This window comes from Macaca fascicularis, chromosome 19 (assembly GCF_037993035.2).
Source record: "Macaca fascicularis isolate 582-1 chromosome 19, T2T-MFA8v1.1".
In the NCBI taxonomy this organism is placed as follows: Eukaryota; Metazoa; Chordata; class Mammalia; order Primates; family Cercopithecidae; genus Macaca; species Macaca fascicularis.
The window spans coordinates 41605635-41628035 of record NC_088393.1 but is presented as its reverse complement, the minus strand read 5'-3'; the positions used below and the strand labels follow the sequence as shown (position 1 = coordinate 41628035).

The 22401-nt window shown below is 44.3% G+C and overlaps 1 protein-coding gene and 1 pseudogene across 7 annotated transcripts in view; one reads left to right on the top strand and one right to left on the bottom strand.

Moving 5' to 3' along the window:
* Window positions 1–22401, bottom strand: part of GARRE1 (granule associated Rac and RHOG effector 1) — a 99724-nt gene that overhangs the window by 38738 nt on the left and 38585 nt on the right. For 6 of the 7 annotated variants that reach the window (XM_065536421.1, XM_074023106.1, XM_065536424.1 and 3 more), the window contains one exon: window positions 14074–15362. In XM_065536421.1, coding sequence (XP_065392493.1) covers window positions 14074–14568 — 495 coding nt within the window. In that variant the 5' untranslated portion in view covers window positions 14569–15362. Of the gene's footprint in view, window positions 1–14073; window positions 15366–22401 lie in introns of those variants that run through there. The other variant, XM_074023107.1, reaches the window with a different exon arrangement.
* Window positions 14963–18821, top strand: LOC107128202 (large ribosomal subunit protein eL29 pseudogene; annotated as a pseudogene).

Here is a 22401-nt window from a genome sequence, read left to right as displayed (position 1 = left end):
CGCACACAAATCTCACACCAAAGCATCCGCCCTCCAGAGTGAACAACTGGCATTACAGGCTGAAGTCCCCCAAACTCCTGGGCTTCCACTCACACCTCCTCAGAGCACTTCCCCCAGTGCTCTGTGCTAGACTGGGCAGGGTGAGGGACACAGAGGCAGCGCACCCAGGCCAGTTAGACAGGTGCCAGGAGTAGAATAAGCAGCAGCTATTCAGTCCTATAGAGCACACAGACAGCTTTAGTGGAGCAAGCAGCCTGGACGTGACCAACGCTGGAGAGTCACATGGGCTAGAGCATTCAATCCCAGGAACCACCCTATGAGGTCATCCTCCCTTCACAGACAACAAGATCAAGATATAGAAAGGCTATGAAATATTGTCAAGGTGATACAAACTAGATGTGGTGGACCAGTCACCTGACTCAAATGTCCATGCCCTTCACTTGTGTGCCCCACTGCCTTCAGCAGACTCTAAACTGGGATCGACTGGCACGTGACAGAAACTCCACCTTAAATGGTGTAGGCTGAAGGTATCCTCAATCTCCTCATCCACTGCAGACACAGGGAGGAGGAGTGAGCTGGCTCCCCAGGGACACAAACTCTTCCTCCCTCTCCTTCCTCAGCACCTTGGCAGCTATGGGAAGCTGGAGGAGCAGGAGAAAGGGAAGACGCCATGCTCCATTAGCTCTAGGTTCACACGCTCACAGCTCTGACGGACACAACTGAGTCATTCATTCTCTCAATAAATATATAACATGGGGATGCCTAATACGCACGAAGCACAAGGAGCTGGGAACACTACCGGAAAGAGAATGAGCAAGTCCCTGCTCTCACCAGGGTGACATTCTAATGGGGGAGTCAACAGGCAATGAACAGATATGCAAGGTCGGGTGCTGCTGGGAAAGGAACACAGGCGGGTGGGAAGGAAAAGGCTCTCCGAGGAAATGACCAAGGGCAAAGAGAGAGCTACCCTATCACCTCCTAAGGGGCAAAGTTCTGAGGAATGGCTAAAGGCCTGAAGGAGGGCCCCCAGATCAAGAACAGGATGCTCTCTGACAAGGCCATCACCCCTGGGGAGAATGAGGTAGAGGAAGCCCTCTTGCTATGGGGTGGCAGTAAGAAAGGCAGAACGCTGCCGTAGGAAGGAGTGGGGTAAGAGACTCGGGTCAGTTTTAAAAGGCATTGTCTGTGTTGTCTCCACCACTTAGGACCTGTTTGACCTTGGATGAGTCATTTAACCTAAGCTTCTTTCCTATAAATAAGGAATGAGGACAACAGCTCAGCCACTGTGCACCTCCCTCTCCTACCCAGGATGCCTGGAGACCAACTCAGTCATACAAATTATGATTGTAACAAAATATCTATGCTGTAAATAACTTATTCAAAGCCAATCAAACCAATGTTAATGTTGGACCTTGGAAACAGCCGTTTCATCAGATAGCTGCTCTAAAAATTTACCCAGAGTAGCAGATACATAACCACCACCTTCTCTTAAGAGACTACAGAGCTCAATCTCTTGCCTGCCTTTGCCCACCTTTCCTCTATGAGGATCTCATGTCTTAGCTGAGCTCCCCGCCTGAAACAGACCCCACTCTCCTTGACCCAGGGATGAGCCAGTCCTTGGGTGTCTTCCTGACATAAATTTGGGAGTGTGTGACCCCAGGGCTGTGGAAAGCTATTTTCTCCTTCACATGGAGAAAGTTTCCTGGACTGTGTGGTTCAAATTGCAGAACAGGTATGGGAAGCTGGGGATGAGCAGAGTGGCCAAAGGCAGGCATTTAAGTTTAAAATGCCAGTGAAGCTCTATCAACAGCTACCATTTTTTGAGTGTTTAAATACCAAGCACTTTACGTTTGGTGAACCATCCCTGTGGGGTGTGAGCAATTCACCCATTTTACAGATGACAACACTGAGGTTTACTGAGATAAAGAAACTTGCTCAATGTCAAGCAGGTAATAAGTGGGGATCTGACACCAGGTCTGTTTGACTCCAAAAGTTGTGTTGCCAACCACCAGACTACACTTTCTTCCTTTGACAAGACCTAGAATGTAGCCACAATAGTGGATAAATACTAATCAGAGGAGGAGCTATAGATTACAGACGGCTATCGGGGTCTACTGAATGAGAGCCTGTTTTCTAGCAACCTTGATGTTGGAGGAGAAGCGTGCATGTTTACCTTCCTATTCCTTTGCACACATACCACATCTGCTGCTAAGGATGTTGTGTTCATGTACGTGACCAGAATACCTTTTCTTTTTGATGATATTTATATTTTATTCAGATTGTAAAACAGTTTTTAATTTAAGGCCTTCCTATTTGGAGCCCCAAAAGACTACCCTTTCTTTTTTTTTTTTTTTAGACGGAGTCTTGCTCTGTGGCCCAGGCTGGAGTACAGTGGCACAATCTCGGCTCACTGCAAGCTCCGCCTCCCAGGTTCCTGCCATTCTCCTGCCTCAGTCTCCAGAGTAGCTGGGACTATATGCGCCCGCCACCACGCCCGGCTAATTTTTTGTATTTTTAGTACAGACGGGGTTTCACTGTGTTAGCCAGGATGGTCTCGATCTCCTGACCTCGTGATTCGCCCGCCTCGGTCTCCCAAAGTGCTGGGATTACAGGCATGAGCCACCGTGCCTGGCCAAGATCACTCTTTCTATACCACTGCAGTTGTTGAAGATCAACCTACATGTCAACTCTGCTTTCCTGGAATATTTCAAAGTTTAGTTGCAGCTATTCCTCTTCTAGACTCAGGTCTGACTCAGCCTGTAATACCTGCATGTGGTTGGAATTATGGAGTGCCCAAGTCCACCCCATTTCCCAAAACATGGTGTGATTTTCACATCAATACAAATAATTTCTCACTAAGTTCACTGTTCTGCTCAACTCCATGAACTCGAGTTCATCTTTTTTATATCCCTTTAGAGTGAGGAACAAGTAAAACTCTCATACATCCATTTATTTCTGATTACTTTAAAAACCCAGTGTAAGTAGGTCCAAGATGGGTGCTTGCATTAGAAATTCCAAAGCATTCAATCATTTCTTTCTCTTCAATACTCATTTATACCTTAAATGTTACATTAGGTTCCTAGTGTCCTCAACCTTGTTCTTAATGAGGTCTCTTTTGTTCTGATGATCACTGGATTCATTACATAATGAGCTACACACTAGAATGTGACACAAAGACCCAGAGATAAAGAGAATGCAGTACACCATGCCTGGACTATAGAAAGTAATTATGAAGATTATGCTACAGTAGAAAAATGTAAGAAACAGGCTTACTGAAACTAATAAGTAAAAAACTAACTAAAGGCCGGGTGCGGTGGCTCAAGCCTGTAATCCCAGCACTTTGGGAGGCCGAGGCGGGTGGATCACGAGGTCAGGAGATCGAGACCATCCTGGCTAACATGGTGAAACCCCGTCTCTACTAAAAATACAAAAAAAAACTAGCCGGGCGTGGTGGCGGGCGCCTGTAGTCTCAGCTACTTGGGAGGCTGAGGCGGGAGAATGGCGTGAACCCGGGAGGCGGAGCTTGCAGTGAGCCGAGATCACGCCACTGCACTCCAGCCTGGGAGACACAGCGAGACTCCGTCTCAAAAAAAAAAAAAAAAAAAAAAAAACTAACTAAAGAACAACCCAGTCTCCTTGCAGTCAGCAATAACCTAGAGCATAGAAAAGCTGCCATGCTATGTTTAGAACAAATGAGGGAGAGAAAGAAAGCTCATGCCCAAGGGTGTGGGAACCAACACCAAATGCTAATAATTCACACAAGAGTACATTCTGCCCCCGGACACGCTGCTTCACTGCTGGTGATAATAACAGCATGCGCAGTTTCTGAGTTCATATTTCATGGGCAATGCACTGTGGTGCACAAAACCTTTTGTATCAGTAATACTCATCATCAATAAGTCGGGGGGGAAAGATTAGCTATACAAACATACAAATAGTTCTAAATATTCCTAAATAGGTATAACCATTGATTGTATGATTCCTAACAGCCCATATTTGTACCTATAGATTTTTTTTTTTTTGCAAAAAGTAGATTGTGTGTTGTTTTATAGTTTGCTTTCCAAAATAAAATATATTAAAAATTTGTTACCATATCAATATACATAGGAAGTTTTATATTTCAGCTACACTGCTATATATCTTAACACACCTAATAATAATAATTACCAAATATCATCCAGGGAAAAAATGAAATGCCACTCAAGATAACTAAGTCCATGTTAATTACTATTGAGTAATTTTTCCCATTCAAAATGCAAGTTTTTGCCAGGCACAGTGGCTCATGCCTGTAATCCCAGCACTTTGGGAGGCTGAGGCAGGCGGATCATTTGAGGTCAAGAGTTCAAGACCAGCCTGGTCAACATGGTGAAACCCTGTCTCTACAAAAAATACAAAAATTAGCCGGGCATGGTGGTGCACGCCTGTGATTCCAGCTCCTCGGGAGGCTGAGGCAGGAGAATCGCTTGAACCTGGGAGGCAGAGGTTGCAGTGAGCCAAGATCACAACGCTGCACTCCAGACTGGAAGAAAGAGCGAGACTCCATTTCAAAAAATAAATAAAAACAAAATGCAAGTTTTCTCCATAATACACTGTGGGTTTATATAGGGCAGAGATAAAAATATATTTAAGTTATCCTGATATATGGCCTCAGGAGCCCATCAGAGGTCAGAAAATTCTTTTTGTTCACAAGTGTACTTTTTGTTAAAATTTGTCACTTCCATCAAGAATACTAAAATACCTCAATTGATAAACCGATTACAAAGGCAAACAGGAAACTGGCAAATAGAAATCAGTCTCCAATCAGTCTCCATATGCCAGTCTCCTTATCATGACATATCACTTGGGTGAGGCCACTCTGTCACACTGGATGCCTTGCATGTTACCGCACTGAGACAGAGATCCCAATATCCACATCTGACAGGGACACTCCCAGCCGGCTGTATGTGCACAGTGTTCCAAGTGGTATAACTATGGCAAATCTTGGAATGGGGTGGAGAGGAGGCCTCACCTCCCTTCAGCAGCAGCACCCTTGCTTCATTTCCTTCCTAGCTCTCCAGCTGTTCCAGTTTCAGACTCCTGCGCGGCTTCCTATTCATCTTCTGACTGTGAATGTGGGAGTGCCCCAGGGTTTACTATTCTCCAACTACGCTCTTCCTTGATGACCTCCTTTAGTTCTCTAGCTTTACATTCATCTACTGACTGAGGGTCTCCAAGTTCTGGACCTCAACCCTCAACTCCAGATTTGTGTATGCAACTATCCTCTAGAAATCACCCATGGGATATCTAACAGGCATCACAGACCTATTATCTGAACTTACTCTTCCTCACTACTCCCCATCTCAGTAAATAGTACTACCAGAGAGTGACTACCAGAGGCTGATAGCCAGAGAGTGACTACCAGAGGCTGAGAGCCAGAGAGTGACTACCAGAGGCTGGTAGCCAGAGAGTGACTACCAGAGTGATTTACCAGAGTAAATAGTACTACCAGAGAGTACTACATAGCACTACCAGAGGGTGCTCATGTCATAAATCATGCAAAATACAACTGCTGAAATATTTATCAGCCTTTATTTATTTATTTATTATTTTAATTTTTATTTTTCTGAGATGGAGTTTCACTTTTGTCACCCAGGCTGGAGTGCAACGGTGCGATCTTGGGTCACCGCTACCTCCGCCTCCCAGGTTCAAGCGATTCTCCTGCCTCAGCCTCCCGAGTAACTGGGACTACTGGCATTCATCCCCATGCCCAGCTATTTTTTGTATTTTTAGTAGAGATGGGGTTTCACCATGTTGGCCAGGCTGGTCTCAAACTCCTGACCTCAGGTGATTCACCCGCCTCAGCCTCCCAAAGTGCTGGGATTACAGGCATGAGCCACTGCACCTGGCCGCAGCCTTTAAAAAGAAGGAAATTCTGATGCTAGCCTTAAAAAGAAATTTAAAGCTCACGAATGAGCCTTAAAGACATTATGCTAAGTGAAACACACTTGTCACAAAAGGACAAATATTCTATGGGTCCATTTATACGAGGTTCCTAGTCAAATTTATAGAGACACAAAGAAAGGTTGTTGCCAGGAGCTGGGAGGAGAGGGGAACCAGGAGTTATTGTTGAACAGGTACAGAGTTTCAGTTTAGGAAGATAAGAAAGTTCTAGAGATGGATGGTGGTGATGCTTGCACAACAATGTGAGTGTACTTAACACTACTGTACACTTAACAATGGTTAAAATGGCAAAATTTATGTTACATATATTTTACCGCAGTAAAAATACATATAACTACTTCTAGTCACCTCTGCTACCCTTCTATTCCAAACTACTATCATCCCTCACTTAGACTGCTCTAATAGCCCCTTAACTAGTCTTCCTGCTTCCATTTAATTAGAATCAGGTTTATCTACATATAACAAAACAAAAACAGAAACAGGCCAGGCATGGTGACTCACACCTGTAATCCCAGCACTTTAGGAGACCCAGACAGGAGGATCGCTTAAGCCCAGGAGTTTGAGACCAGCCTGGGCAACACTGTGAGGCTCCATCTCTACAGTAAAAAAAAAAAAAAAAAAAAAAAAAAAAATTAATTAAAATCAAACCCAAAACCAATATAGTGGCTTAAATAAGAACAATGTTGCCGAGTGCAGTGGCTCATGCCTGTAATCCCAGCACTTTGGGAGGCCAGGGTAGGTGGATTACCTGAGGTCAGGAGTTCGAGACCAGCCTGACCAACATGGTAAAACCCCGTCTCTACTAAGAATGCAAAAATTAGCCGGGCGTGGTGGCACACGCCTGTAATCCCAGCTGCTTGGGAGGCTGAGGCAGGAGAATCGCCTGAACCCAGGAGGCAGAGGTTGCAGTGAGCCGAGATCACACCATTGTACTCCATTGTACTCAAGAGTGAAACTCCATCTCAGACGGGGGAAAAAAAAACAATGATGTTTATATTTTTCTAAGATAAAACAAATCCAGAGCAGAGGGACCAGGGCTGGAATAGAGATGCCAGGGCATCACAAGGAGCCTGCTTCCCAGCTTTCTGCTCAGCACACTCATGCGAGGCTCCCATTTCTAGGTGACTCCATGGTTGGAAATGGCTAAATGGCCCTCGGCCATTCTGCACACACTGGAGATGGTAGAAAATTGGGGGAGAAAGGATCACCCATTACCCCTTAAGAAGACGTCCCAGTAATCTCATGCAGTACTTCTAGTTACACCGTCAAGAACCAGATCTTATTCAAGTGACCACGCCCAGCTTTAAGGAACTAAGAGTAGTCCTTATTCCAGGCACAGTATGGAAAACAAAATGAGAGTTTGTTACTAAGAAAAAAGGGCAGCTTGGGCAATGTAATGGAATCCTGACTCTACAAAAAAAAATACAGTTTAGCTGGGTGTGGTGAAGTGCACCTGTAGACCCAGATAGTTGGGAGGCTGAGACAGGAGAATCACTTGAGCCCAGGAGTTCAGGCTGCAGTGAACTGTGATTGTGCCACTGCACTCCACCCTGGGCAACAAAGTGAAATCCTGTCTTGGGGGGAAAAAAAGGTAAAGAAAGAAAGAAGAAAGGAAAAAAGAAAAAAGAGATTGTATATTGAGAGGCAGTTACCAGTATCTCCTCACTCTCCCCATGGCCTACTGGGCTATCTGCCCTGCCCCCACTCGGATGCGCTCTTGGTTAGGCAGGAGGTTCTGGTACGAGGGCTGGCCCTGGCACAGTGAGCTGGGTGCGGGGAGAGGAGCAGTTGAAAGTTTTGCCGAATCAACAGACTTGAGGCTATTTTCCATCTGCATCACAGCACTCATCACACCTAGTGCCACTGTCTATTTATTTATCTGGCCTACCAGTCCTGGAGCGCTTTTATTGACCCTGTCATCTGTGCAACGCTTGCAGCTAGCTCATGTGTATTTATCGAGGCGGGTGGGTGGCTCAGCTGGAAGAAGAGGAAGGCAGGGCAGGTGGCTGGGCCTACTCAGGAGTGGTCCTAGTGAGAGCAAGGGTGCTCAGGGGTGCCTCCACATCAGGCTGTTTCTGATTTCCTGGCTCTGGACATTTCGCCATTAGCAGAGGGGCAAGGCAGCCTGTTCTTACAGTGGGATGGCCTCTGCCAACAAGCCCCTCTGCACTAGACTGCACTGGCCCGAGGCAGCGGGGAGGCAGCAGACACATAGGACACATAACCCCTTCGCTGGCTGGCCTCAGAAGGACTACAGGCAAATGCTGTTTTATGGGTGCTCAGGTTCCTGGTTTGTAAAGAGGAGGGAGGCTGCCAGAACAGGCCATATCCAATCCTGTGAGGTCTCCCAAGCTGACCAGAACCAAAACAATTAATTCAGGAGAGCCAGTTCTATCTGAAATTATATTCCATGAACTCTCCTATTTGTTTCCTTCTAATCTACCCACCAAACCTAATTTTTCCAGCAAATTCACTCAAGCCTTTTCAGCAACTCAAAATTTTAAATCCTACTCTCTGAAAAGACAGCAACATTGTCATTCAATCACTAGTCCCCCAAATTAGCAACATTTCATTCTTTCCTTGACTCCTACCCTGCTGCTGGCCTCCCACTTTCAGAGAGGGTCTTTTCTCTGTTCCCATTTTCTCCTTTGATTCACTTTTATTCTCTTCATTTTTTTGAAGAACACATGCTTTTCTCTTCATCCCTATACCTTGGGTTTTCTAACTACTCAATAACGCTCCCTTTCTGTTAGAAGACCACTTCACATGCGAAAACTCCTCCATGAAATGGAGTTATTTATTGGGTACTCTGACACATTATACTTTTAATACATTCCTGAATTTCTCTCTCACTTTTTGCAAACTTGGAAAAGGTCCAAACAGACAAAAAAGCATGTACCCATCAAAATGCTTCAATCCTATGGCCAGGCACAGTGGCTCATGCCTATAATCCCAGTGTTGTGGGAGGCTGAGGTGAGAGGATCACTTGAGCCCAGGAGTTTGAGATCAGCCTGGGCAACACAGCAAGATCCTGTCTCTACAAAAAAATTAAAAGTTTCGGCCAGGCGCAGTGGCTCAAGCCTGTAATCCCAGCACTTTGGGAGGCCGAGACGGGCGGATCACGAGGTCATGAGATCGAGACCATCCTGGCTAACATGGTGAAACCCCGTCTCTACTAAAAAAAAATACAAAATACTAGCCGGGCGAGGTGGTAGGCGCCTGTAGTCCCAGCTACTCGGGAGGCTGAGGCAGGAGAATGGCATGAACCCGGGAGGCAGAGCTTGCAGTGAGCTGAGATCCGGCCACTGACCTCCAGCCTGGGCGACAGAGCGAGACTTCGTCTCAAAAAAAAAAAAAAAAATTAAAAGTTTCAATTCCATTAACATTTTGCCATGTTTTTTCCATCTATCCTTCCCCATCATTTTTTTTTTTTGAAGCAAATCCCAGTCAACCAAGACTCAGTATGTGTTCAAGCTTCCCAAATTCTCTTTTAAACATTATCTTTTTTACATTTGGTTTGAATCTCAACCCCAAAAGGTAATTTTATTTGGTTGTTATATTGTTTAACTCTCTTTTAATCCAGAACAGTACATTCTGTGTAATTTTTTTTTAATGCTACTGACTTGTTAAACAAATCAGGTCAACTTATTACAGGATATACCACATTCTGAATTTGTTTGGTTGCTTTCTCGTGGTATTGCATAACTTGCGTCACTGCACCCCACATTTCCTGTAGACTGGATTCATTTTAGAAGCTAGATTAGATTATTTCAGGTTTTTTTTTTTTTTTTTAAGAGGGAGAAGTAGAATAATAATATTAATATTAGAGATGTTGTGTGGTTCTTACTGCAGCACATCAGGAGACATAATTACCTGCCTCCATTTCCATGACACTAAGGCTGATCAATGGGATTTGGGTGGGGAAGGCCTGATTCTCCCAAATGCGGTTCCTCAGCAACCTTCCAACAAATGGTTTCATCCTCCACTGTTGGCCACTGGTTGAGTCACTGAATTGATCATGGTCTGCAAAGTGGAGATTTTTCTCTCATCCATTAGGGCTATTTGGTTACCATGAAAAACAGTTTCTACCGGAAAAGCAGGAAATTTGCTTACTTCCTTACTTTTCTCCTTTTAATGGGCAATTATCAGAATAATGAGTTGGTTGCACATGCCTGTCTCAATTAAAGTCAAAGGGTCCAGTCCCTCCACAGTGACAGATGCCCACTGGTCCTGGTGGCTTCCACCCACGTAGAATGGGCTAGGCAGATGGTAAATCATGTTTGTTGACCACAATGCAAATTTACAGAATCACCCAAATTCCAGCTGCTTAATTAAGTACAGCTTCCTCTACAGGCTAAAGTCTGAAGACAATTTAGGTAATGGCAGATTCACCTCAGCAAAAAAGCAAGCCAAAAAAGACTGACCTGAAATTAGCAAGTTTCAAAATTGGATTCATACAAGCTTTTTATGAGGTGACCTTCAGTTTCTGATTAGCAGCAGCAATATGAACTTTCATCTGGCACATACCATTAGGAAATATTTACTCCATAATCTGTTACGGAAGATCTACCAGTCAAAACAAGTAACACTGACTTTTACCTTTAGGGCAAAAAAAAAAAAAAAAAAGAAGGAACAGGATGCACATTTAATTCCATTAAGGTTAATGCAAATCATATTTCTGAAACCAGTTTCTAATATTTTCCATTATTGTTACTCTACAATATTTTTGGCATATATCTATCCAAAATAAATGTTAATATACCTGAATTAAGGTCCTTAATTAAGAGTCAGTCAGCACTCACAGATAAATTATTTCAAACATATTGATGGGTAATCACATATATACAAAAGAAATTTGTCGTCGTGTCAAACTGAAAGCCAAGATGCAACTGTGTAATTTGAGAGCCAGGCACAGTGACACGTACTTGTAGTCTCAGTTACGCAGTCTCAGCTATGCAAGAAGCTGAGGTTGGAGGACTGCTTGAGCCCAGGAGTTCAAGGCTAGCCTGAGCAATATAGCATATATATGTGTGTGTATGTGTGTGTGTGTATGTCTGTCTGTCTGCTTAGTCACAAGATGGTAAACACTTGAAAAATCAATCAATGCTGGAATTTATAAAATATAGTCTCCTTAGAGACATACAACTCCTGGGAGCCCCATGGTTGCCCTGGGTTCCTGGACTGCCTACACAGAGGACCAACACCTCTCAACAGTGAGGACCCTATGTAAAACCAGAGCCCTGGAGCTACCCAGTATGAAGAAGTCAAGGGGAGAAGTGGCATCACTGCTCACTACATAAGAATGGCAGAGCCCAGCCTGCTGTCCTCCCTTCTCCTGCCCTTCAGAAGTGTACCTCACCCTGCCTCCTATCTGGCTACTCAGAACAGACACCAGAGTGGCCCCTTTTACCCTTCTGACCTCACCCCTACTTCTCTCCCTTCCGTTCACTCTGTTTCAGCCACAGTAGGTTCCGTGCTGCTCTTCCAACACTCCAGGCTGGCTCCTCCCTGGCTCCTGCCTCTGGGACTCTGTGCTAGGCGCTCCCTCTGCCTGGAATCCTCTTTTCTTGGCCAACAGGCTTGCTCTCTCATCCCTTTCGGGCCTTTACTCAAATGTCACCTTCTCAGTGGTACCTTTTCTAACTACCTTCTCTAAGATCGAAATTCCCTTCTAGCTACATGAAGGGAGAGATTTCTGTCACGTTCACTGCTGCAATCAATATGCTGGAGTAGCACCAGGCAGAAATGAGGCATATAATAAATATCTGTGGAGTGAATGCACAAATCACAAGTCACTTTGATTCTTTTATTTACGTACACTTCCACTGAACAAGTAATTTTTTTTAAGTGACAGATGTCACCTTCCAAACCCAGGTCTTCTGACTCTGTGCCCTGTAACTGACTTCCTAGGCTGATGTACCAAACAGTGTCGCAGGCACTAGTCAGCTAGTGAAACCCCAGAGTCACAACTCGCTTCTCTAACAGGGAGACTGTGAGGGTGAACCACTTGGGCTAAGGGACAAAGTCACTGGTGAGTACAGACTGGACAGGACTTACATATGCCCGGCTGGTTCCAAGGCATGGTGGCAGAGCACACAGTCAGCCACCACCATTCCTGGACACAGGCATCAGTATCTGTCAATCAATAACCACAGCCCAAACCTGGCTGTAAGTCAAAATCACCTGGGAACACTGTACACATGCACTGGCCACATGGCAAGGGGACAGGATCGTCCTTTGTCCTAGCTCTTAAATGGTCAAATATTTGAATACTCTCAAATCCAGAGCTTTTCTCACCCACAGTCCCGGACTGAGCTCCTGAGTAGAGGCCTTGCCTAGCAATGTTAGGCCACAGACCTCTTTCCCCAGGGATGAATGTCAAAGCAACTCTCAGGACCTCGCTTATAAAAATCCTTAAAAAACAGAAAGGAAAAAATCCAAATGCCTACCCATTTCATCTGAGTTGCTGAACATTCTGAGAGAGACCCTTATTGGCCTATGGCTAAATCCCCTGGCAGTACATAAATTCCAGAAACAACAAATACTGCTCTGGGGAAAAAGTGAAACGTGAAGTCTGCGGGCCTATGCTTGGCAATTACATTTAGAAATTCATTTGTAAGTCAGCTGTTTGAAACTCAGAATAGATGCATAAACTGGAAAACCCACCAACTACTTAGTTTCCAGACTTGTCTGGGAAAGCCTGTTCAGCCCATTATGTACAAAAAAGCATGGTAGTATTCCAGCTATCTAATCAGCATTTCAATGCAGAAAGCCAAGTCAAAATTCCAAACTACAACAATAAGTATTTCCCGTTCTCAGCTACAAGGGTCAATGCCAGTCCCAGGAAAGCAGAAGAAACAAAGCAGGTACTGCTGTGCCCCAGCGGCTTACCAAGCCCCTGCTGCTCACAGCTGGTTATCTTCTCTAATTGTCCTGCCCTGGGCAACAGGCGAACTTGCCCTCCAGGGTTGGGAAGCAAAGGGCCCTGCAGGTCAAGCTCTGTTTCCTCCAATACCTGCAAGCATGGCCTGAAGAAGAGCTCAGTAACGCTCAGGTTAAAATAAAAGCCTTTGGCCTTATATCTCCAACCACTTTTGCCTGAAGTCCTGAATAAAGCTAAGAGCACTATGTCATCATGGGGTGACAGCTGTGTCAGAGTCTAAGATTGTTCAATACTTTCTAGGAGAGGACAAAGTGTTCCTAACTGCTCTCCTGCCATATCTCTATCAAGTAGTGATCAGGCAAAATGGTGGCTGAACAATGTGGTTCTTTATGTCAAACTTAAAGCTGCACACATCTGTAAACATCCATGCATGTACAGACACGTAGTCTGGAATGGTATACAACAACCAGTTACCAATGGTCACTTCTGGGGAAAGGAATGAGATGCTAAAGGAAGGTAGAAGTTTCACTGCTTACATTTCTTTTGAGAAGTAAAGGCATGCTTTTTACATGTCAAATTTTTAAACAAAATTATGACAAGCCGGCCGGGCGCAATGGCTCACGCCTGTAATTCCAGCACTTTCGGAGGCCGAGGCAGGCGGATCACGAGGTCAGGAGATCGAGACCATCCTGGCTAACACGGTAAAACCCCATCTCTACTAAAAATGTGAGAGATTGGCTGGGCGTGGTGGCAGGCGCCTGTAGTCCCAGCTACTCAGGAGGCTGAAGCAGGAGAATAGCGTGAACCCGGGAGGTGGAGCTTGCAGTGAGCTGAGATCGCACCACTGCACCCCAGCCTGGGCGACAGAGCAAGACTCCGACTCAAAAAAAAAAAAAAAAAAAAGAAAAAACTATCAAACAGGTGCACACCACCACACCCAGCTAATTAATTTTTTCATTTTTTGTAGAGACAAGGTCTTACTATGATGCCTCAAACTCCTGAGCTCAAGCGATCCTCCCGCCTTGGCTGTAACTGTGGGGTTACAGCCGCCACACCTACCCTTAACCTACTTAATTTGATATGAAAGCAATTCAGAACCTGGCATGCATAAATTTCTTACAAAGACAGAGTACCAACAGAAACAGGACAAAGGCTACTATTACAGTGATTTGGAAAAAACTTAAGAGAATATTCTCACTTACCTTTGTAGTATATTTTTCTACACAAGTATGACACAAAAGATACTCTACCTCAATGTCCTGGAGACTGAATTCCTTTTGATCCGTAAAATTTGCGGCCCCAGCACTAAGTTCCATTAGCATCTTGGCGATCTCAGGCTTTATGGCCGAGGTCAGCCGACTGGCTGCTTCCATGACATGCTCTTGCACATCTTTGAGCTGCGTGGCTGCCTTTGAGTAGTGAGAGTTCCTGAACACAGTGCTGAAGAGATCTGTGAGAAAAGTACTGGCGCGGCAGAAGACGTTCAGGGCATCCAGATACTTGGAGATGCCCTGCTGGATATCGGCGATGGGAGTGGAGTGGGGCATGGCATGGTGGCAGCTGCCTGCAGCAGTCAGACTGCCCAGGGGGGCAGTGGTGGCTGTGGATGCCAGGGGAGCACTCAGCGCTCGGCCCAGCTCGGGCATCGGGTACTGCTGGTGCTGCTGCACCTTCTGCTTGGACCCGCCAAGCAGGAAGCGCCGCTTGTAGTCCATTTTACTGTCCTGGGCACTGCAGCAATACATGCGGGAGAGGGAATTGTCTCAGCGACCGTAAGCGGGTCAGGGTTCTGATTCTTCTTTCTCAAAACTGTAGCTAGGTATAAAAATAGCGGAGTTCTGGAAATCGAAGTTTTAAAAAAGGCATTTCCATGAGGCAGGTGACCATGTGATCCAACGTAGAGGTGAGAGAGACAACAGGTTTATATAATTAATATTTTCAGTGTAGGCAAGATCTCTGACAAAAAATAAAAGATGTCCAAAATGCTGGATAAGAACTGTTTAGCATTCCACTCTCTTACTAAAAGGATATGCTTGCTGAGAAAAATGTTTACTTCTTTGCAAGAATAGTTTGATACTTGTATTTACAATGGCAGAAAAATAACTTAACTTTTAAAAATGTAATATAATGTAGTACACCATGTCTTCAATATACCCAAAAAAGTTAGAACCCAAAAACCCAGAAGCTGATCAACAGCAATTTAAAAAGCAGTACAGAATTACTTCACACAAAGTCCTTAAGAAGATCAAACTTCTGCAGAATTTTGACAGAGCCTGCCCGTCAAATCTGTTTACCTGTGAAGCTGCTTCTATGCAATGCTAAAATTCTCCGAATTTCCTCTAATGTTTTCTGAAAACAAGTTTTTCTTTTTTTTTTAAATGGCATTTGTTATAAGTCTCCTCCTCCATTCCTTTTGTTTGCTGAGGTAGCGGTTTCCTTGTAACATTAACAAGAGATGCTTCCAGACTGGGCTGGCCCTCAGTTGTAAAGTCTGAAGCAAGAATGCACAGATGTATTTGTAAGGCTTCTAAGTCCTTTCCTGTCGGGGGGAAAAATAAGATAAAGTGAGGAAGGCTACAGGACAATGAGTAATTCCAGACAATAACTCCTGTGATGCTGTTATCCACACAGGTGGGCGACAAATGAATAAGAAATCATATTATAACCTTACAGGAGCAAGTACAATAGTGAGCACTGAACTATGAAATGACTGTCAGAAAATTCCTCAAGTAGTAATAAAAAAATAATGCAACAAAAAAAGTATGATTCTAGGCTGGCCCCTTCAAAGCTGAGGCTGGCATGTTGAACGGGGGGCCTGGATCATCGTTCAGCATTTTCTCGTTTCCTCCTTGAAGAGCTCACAAGTTGCAGGAGGATTGCCTGAGTACTCAGATTATGGTGAGGGCTGTTGACAAGCACAGCACTCATAAACTTTATGGGGCATCAGCAAAGACAGAGATGGGCAAAGGGCGAGAGAAATCAAGAAGTCTGTTACGAAAAAAATATTATTCTGAAGTAGGCCTTGATTGTAGGATAGGTTTGGACAAGTGCAAAAGGGACAGGTGGGACTCACAAGGGAAAGGACCACCACGGCAAAGGTCCCAAAGCAGGACGGGACAGTCAGATACCAAGCTGAGCTTAAGTGCAGGGTGCAGAAACAGAGCCTGGAGAAGGGAGTGGCTGCCAGGTGGTTTACAGACACGATTCTTCCAATCCTCCCTCCGGTACCAGTTTCCCTTTGGGTGTGCAGAGCGGGAGCCTGGCAAGCTATACCAGTTTCACACCTTGGGTGGCTTCTTAGAACCCCTGACTCTGGGTAGGTTCAAAGAGCAGAATCTGGACATCACTGATTATAGTTTCTGATACTTACAACAGTGGAATACTGTGATTCTTCTCAAAAAGCTAAAATCAGGAATAATGCTTGCTTGAAACCATCTGCTCTCCCAAACAAAAGTTCAAATACATTTCACTGAAAGTCACATTTACCACATATTTAACTTATTTTATTATTATTATTATTATTATTTTAGATGGAGTCTTGCTGTTGCCCAGGCTGGAGTGCAGTGGCGTGGTCTCAGCTCACCGCAACCTCCACCTCCCAGGTTTCAGTGATTCTCCTGCCTCAGCCTCCTGAGTAGCTGGGAGTACAAGCACCCACCATGCCTGGCTAATTTTTGTATTTTTAGTAGAGACAGGGTTTCGCCATGCTGGCCAGGCTGGTCTCGAACTCCTGACCTCAGGTGATCCACCCATCTCAGCCTCCCAAAGTGCTGGGATTATAGGCATGAGCCACTGCGCCTGGCCAACTGTTTTTTTTTGTTTTTTGTTTTTGTTTTTTTTTGAGACAGAGTCTCACTCTGTTACCCAGGCTAGAGTGCAGTGGCATGACCTTGACCTACTACAGCCTCGAACTCCTAGGCCCAAGCAATCCTCCTGCCTCAGTCGCCAGAGTAGCTGGGACTACAGACATACCACCATGCTTGGTTAATTTTTGTATTTTTTGTAGAGACGAGGTTTCGCCATGTTGCCCAGGCTGGTCTCAAACTCCTGAGCTCAGGTGATCCTCCTGCCTCAGCCCAAAATGCTGAGATTACAGGCATGAGCCACCGTGCTTGACCACATATTCAACTACAACCTAAGTAATGGTGGTATATAGTTTGGTCTACTTATTGATAACCAGGTTTTCTTTCTTTCCATTTTCCTTTTTTGAATATATAATTAAATGTAACTCATACTTCATCACTTACGGCCAATTACCATAATTCCTTTGTATTTCTATGATTGTGTTGGCAACACAGGAATTAGGTACATTACAAAGGCAAGAAATGAGAAGAACACTGTGGATACAAACACATACATATAAAGTCAATAAAACAACCACTATTTATGGCTCTATGTTCAACAAAATTTGAGCTCCTTAAAAAAATCTCATAAACTTTTCAGGAAACAAATATCAAATGGCTACTTGTAAAAAACATGTTCCCAAATGTTTTCTTTTTTCAAATTCATGACAAATAAGGCAATCATATCTATCCCCACCTGAGTGCTCCACAATTTACAGGTTTTGATATACAACAGAAGCACTCTACAGGAATGCTGAAGGGGGGCAGGATGTTCCCGTGGAGACTCTGTAGCCTCTGAAGGAAAACCTTCACCTGAGTTGGCCACAGTGAGAGTCTTAGGCAGCCCTGAGAAGCACTCTATCTTTGTTCAGTGGTGCACCAGCTTCCTAGTTCCTATTCCGCGGGCTGCCTGTGGCTCTAGGAGAGCCTGCCCCCATTCCTTTGACAGATCTAGAAGGCCAAGTGGGACCTATATGCTTACCTAATTAAAAAATCACAAACACTGAACTTTTTCACTTTACATACTTCCAAACTTTCTCTAAATGAAACTTATAATGCTTAAAGTTATACTATTTCACCAAATTCATCCACAGATTCAACACAATCTCTATCAAAAAAAAAATTTTTTTTTTTTTTGGAGACAGAGTTGTGCTCTGTCGCCCAGTCTGGAGTGCAGTGTCGCTATCTCAGCTCATGGCAACCTCCACCTCCAGGGTTCAAGTGATTCTCCTGCCTCAGTCTCCCAAGTAGCTGGGATTACAGGCGCGCGCCACAACGCCCGGCTAAGTTTTTGTATTTTTAGTAGAGATGAGATTTTGCCATGTTGGCCAGGCTGGTCTCAAACTCCTGGCCTCAAGTGATCCACCCACCTCGGCTTCCCAAAGTGCTGGGATTACAGGCATGAGTCACTGTGCCGGCCTCAAAATTTGAATTACCTTTTCTACAGAAATGGGCAAGCTGACCCCAAAATTCATTTGGAAACCAGGAATGGTAGCGCATGCCTGCTGTTCTAGCTACTTAGAGGTGGCCAAGGTGAGAGCATCACTGGAGCCCAGGAGTCTAAGAGCAGCCTGGGCAACACTGCAAGACTCTGTATCTAAAAATAAAACAAAGCCTTAAAATTCATATAAAAATGTGAGGGTTCCGGTTCTAGGTGCTTCAGGAGCTGGGGCTTAAGGTACAGACACGGCCAAGACCAAGAACCACACCAAACACAACCAGTCCCGAAAATGGCACAGAAATGGTATTAAGAAATCCGATTACAAAGATACGAATCTCTTAAGGAGTGGACCCCAGGTTCCTGAGGAACATGCACTTTGCCAAGAAGCACAACAAAAAGGGCCTAAAGAAGATGCAGGTCAACAATGCCAAGGCCATGTGTGCACGTGCCGAGGCTATCAAGGCCCTCGTAAAGCCCAAGGAGATTAAGCCCAAGATCCCAAAGGGTGTCAGCCACAAGCTCGATCGACTTGTCTACATTGCCCACCCCAAGCTTGGGAAGTGTGCTCGTGCCCGCATTGCCAAGGTACTCAGGCTGTGCCAGCCAAAGGCCAAGCAAGGCCAAGGATCAAACCAAGGCCCAGGCTGCAGCTCCAGCTTCAGTTCCAGCTCAGGCTCCCAAAGGTGCCCAGGCCCCTATAAAGGCTTCAGAGTAGGTATCTCTGTCTACCAATGTGAGAACAGAAGGACTGGTGTGAACCCCTCGGGCTGCCATCTGCATGGGGCTGGGGTCCTCCTGTGCTATCTGTACATATAAACCTGAGGCAAGAAAAAAAAAAAAAAAAAAAAAAAGTGAGGGATCCAGGATGACCAAAACAAATACTGAAAGAAAAAACGTTGTAAAAGTCATATTTCCTGATTTCAAAATCTACTATAAGGCTATAGCAATCAAAGCAGTGAAATACTGGCATAATGAAAGATGCATAAATCAATGGAGTAGAATTAGAAGTCCAGAAATAAACCCAAACATCTACAGTCAACTGATTTTAGACCAGGATGCCAAAAATATCCAATGGGGAAAGAAAAGTCTCTTCAATAAATAGTGATGGGAAAACTAAATATCCACATGAAAAGAATGAATCTGAACCCTGACCTCACATCGTATAGGCTGGTGTAGTGGCTCAAGCCTGTAATCCCAGCACTTTGAAGGGCTGAGACAGGTGGATCGCTTGAGGCCAGGAATTTGAGACTAGTCTGAACAACAGGGCAAGACGCCATCTCTACAAAAAATTTAAAAAATTAGCTGGTCATGGTGGTGTGCACCTGTAGTCCCCACTACTTGGGAGGCTGAGGAAGCAGGATCACTTGAGCCCAGGAGTTCGGAGCTGCAGTAGGCCATGATTACACCACTGCACTCTAGCCTGGGTGACAAAACAAGACCCTGTTTAAAAAACAAAACAAAACAAAACACCAACAGATACGAGATTCATGAAAATAAAAGCCTAAAAAGAAGGGAAGGAAAGAGTATCATCAAAAATGGCAGACTAAGGACTTCCCCTGACCAAAATTCTCTACTACATAAAGACAATGAAAAATTGGCAAAATAATCAGAATCACCTTTTTCAGAACTGTGGAAATAGGCTTTTAAAAAGCAAACTGGGGATAATTTATCAAAGACAAATAGCTGAATCCGGGTAAGAACAGTGAGTTTTGTAGCATTTTAACTTGACTGAGTCCCATTCCTAGCTCTCCAGCTCCATAACAGCCTTGAAAACTACCAGCTGCATCCACGTTGAAGACCAGAAGACTGGCAGTTAGCAGAGGAAGCAGAAATGGGCTACAGCTCCTTCAAAGTACCATTCCCAAGAAATTAGCATTATTTGACCTGTCTGGTGGTTCCCCAAAATACCCCATTTGCAAATATCTCTGTATTTTACCTGACTGAGAGCTCACCTGCAGAGGGAGGAGAATGTGATTTTCAGAGCTGCCACATTACATCATTTAAAATGTCCAGTTGGTTGGCCACATGGCTCAAGCCTGTAATCCCAGGGCTTTGGGAGGCTGATGTGGGCAAATCACCTGAGGTTAGGAGTTCAAGACCAGCTTGGCCAACATGGTGAAACCCTGTCTCTACTAATAATCCAAAATAATTAGCCAGGTGTGATGTCACCCACCCATGGTCCCACTACTCAGGTGGTTGAAGCACGAGAATTGCTTGGATCACACCACTGCACTCCAGCATGGGTGACAGAGTGAGACTCTGTCTAAAAATAATAAAATAAAATGTTCAGTTTTCAACAAAAAATTGGAAGATATGCAAAGAAACAAAAAAATACAGCCCATATAAAGGGAAAAAACAATAGAAAACTCTCCCCAAGGGAAGCCAAGATATTTGACTTAACAAAGAGTTTAAGTCAGCTAATTTAAGTAGGTTCAAAAAACTAAAAGAAACCACATTTTTAAAATGTAAGGAAAATATAGGAATAATGGCTCCCAAAACACAAAATATTAATAAAAGATAGCAATGATATTTCATTTTATTTCACTTACTTTTTTTGTTTTTAGAGATGGGGTCTCTCTCCGTCACCCAAACTGGAGTATAGTCATGCAATCACGGCTCACTGCAGCCTTGACCTTCTGGGCTCAAGCAATCCTCCACCTCAGCCTCCTCAGGGGCCAGGACCTCAGGCATGCACCACCATGCCCACCTAATTTTCTTTGCTTTTTTTTGTAGAGACAGGGTACTCACTATGTTGTCCACGCTGGCCTTGAACTCCTAATCCCAAGCTATCTTCCTACCTTGGCCTCTAAAAGTGTTGGGAGTATAGGTGTGAGACACCATGCCCCGCCTACTCAAGCCTATACATTTAAGGCACAGTCCACCTGATAATTTAGAAGCATATAATTTATAAAGATAAGTTTATGCAGCCAGGTGCAGTGGCTCATGCCTGTAATCCTGGCACTTTGGGAGGCTGAGGCAGACGGATCACCTGAGGTCAGGAGTTCAAGACCAGCCTCGCCAACAGAAGGAAACCCCATTTCTACTAAAAAATACAAAAATAAGCCACGTGTGGTGACACGTGCCTGTAATCCCAGCTACTCGGGAGGCTGAGGCAGGAGAATCACTCCAACCTGGGAGGCAGAGGTTGCAGTGAGTTGAGATCACACCACTGCACTCCCAGCCTGGGTGACAGAGTAAGACTCTTTCTCAAAAAAGAAAACCAAAAAACTATATATATATATATATATATATATACACACACATATACACACACATTTTTGTGCTTCAAGAGGTTGGGCAAAGTGGCTCACACCTGTAATCTTAGCACTTTGGGAAGCCAAGGCGGGCAGATCGCTTGAGCCCAGAAGTTCAACCAGCCTGGGCAACATGGTGAAACTCTGTCTCTACAAAAACATACAAAAATTAACCGGGCATGATGGTGCGCACCCGTGGTCCCAGCTACTCGGGAGGCTAAGGTGGGAGGATCACTTGAGCCCAAAAAGTTGAGGCTACAGTGAACCATGATCACACCACTGCACTCCAGCCTGGGCAACACAGAATCTGTCTTTAAAAAAAAAAAAAAAAAATTGCTCCAAGAGAACAATTACATCTGGTGAATCAAGAGGGAGAGGATGAAACAACTCATTTTTTATTTACTCCTTTTTTTCCCTTCAAGAGTGCTTCATTCTTGAAATGAAAAATTTTCTAAAAGCTAAACAAGTTGAAGAATTATGTTATTAGTCATTAACTTTTTTAGTGCTAAATTCACAGTGCAAATTTTTATAAATATGCCAATACACATTACAACTGTTTAGAGAGCAACTTAAGCTAATACGCATGTAAAAATATCTTCACTGACTATTTAGTTTGCCATATGTCTGCTTTATCAAAACTGATTACTTCAGTAAAAAAGACAGTAACAAGTATTGATGAAGATGTGGAAACATCAAAACACTCATACATTGCATGTAGCTCATATAATGGGCCAAATGCAGTAGCTCATCACTGTAATCCCAGCACTTTGGGAGGCAGAGGCGGGAGGATCATTTGAGGTCAGGAGTCAGAGACCAGCCTGGTCAACATGGCAAAACACTGTTTCTACTAAAAAATACAAAAATTAGCTGGGTGTGGCGGCACATGCCTGTAATCCCAACTATTCAGGAGGCTGAGGCAAGAGAACTGCTTGAACCCAGGAGGCAGAGGTTGCAATAAGTCGAAATCATGCCACTGTGCTCCAGCCTGGGTAACAGAGCAAGACGTTGTCTCAAAAAAAAAAAAAAAAAAAAAAAAGTAGA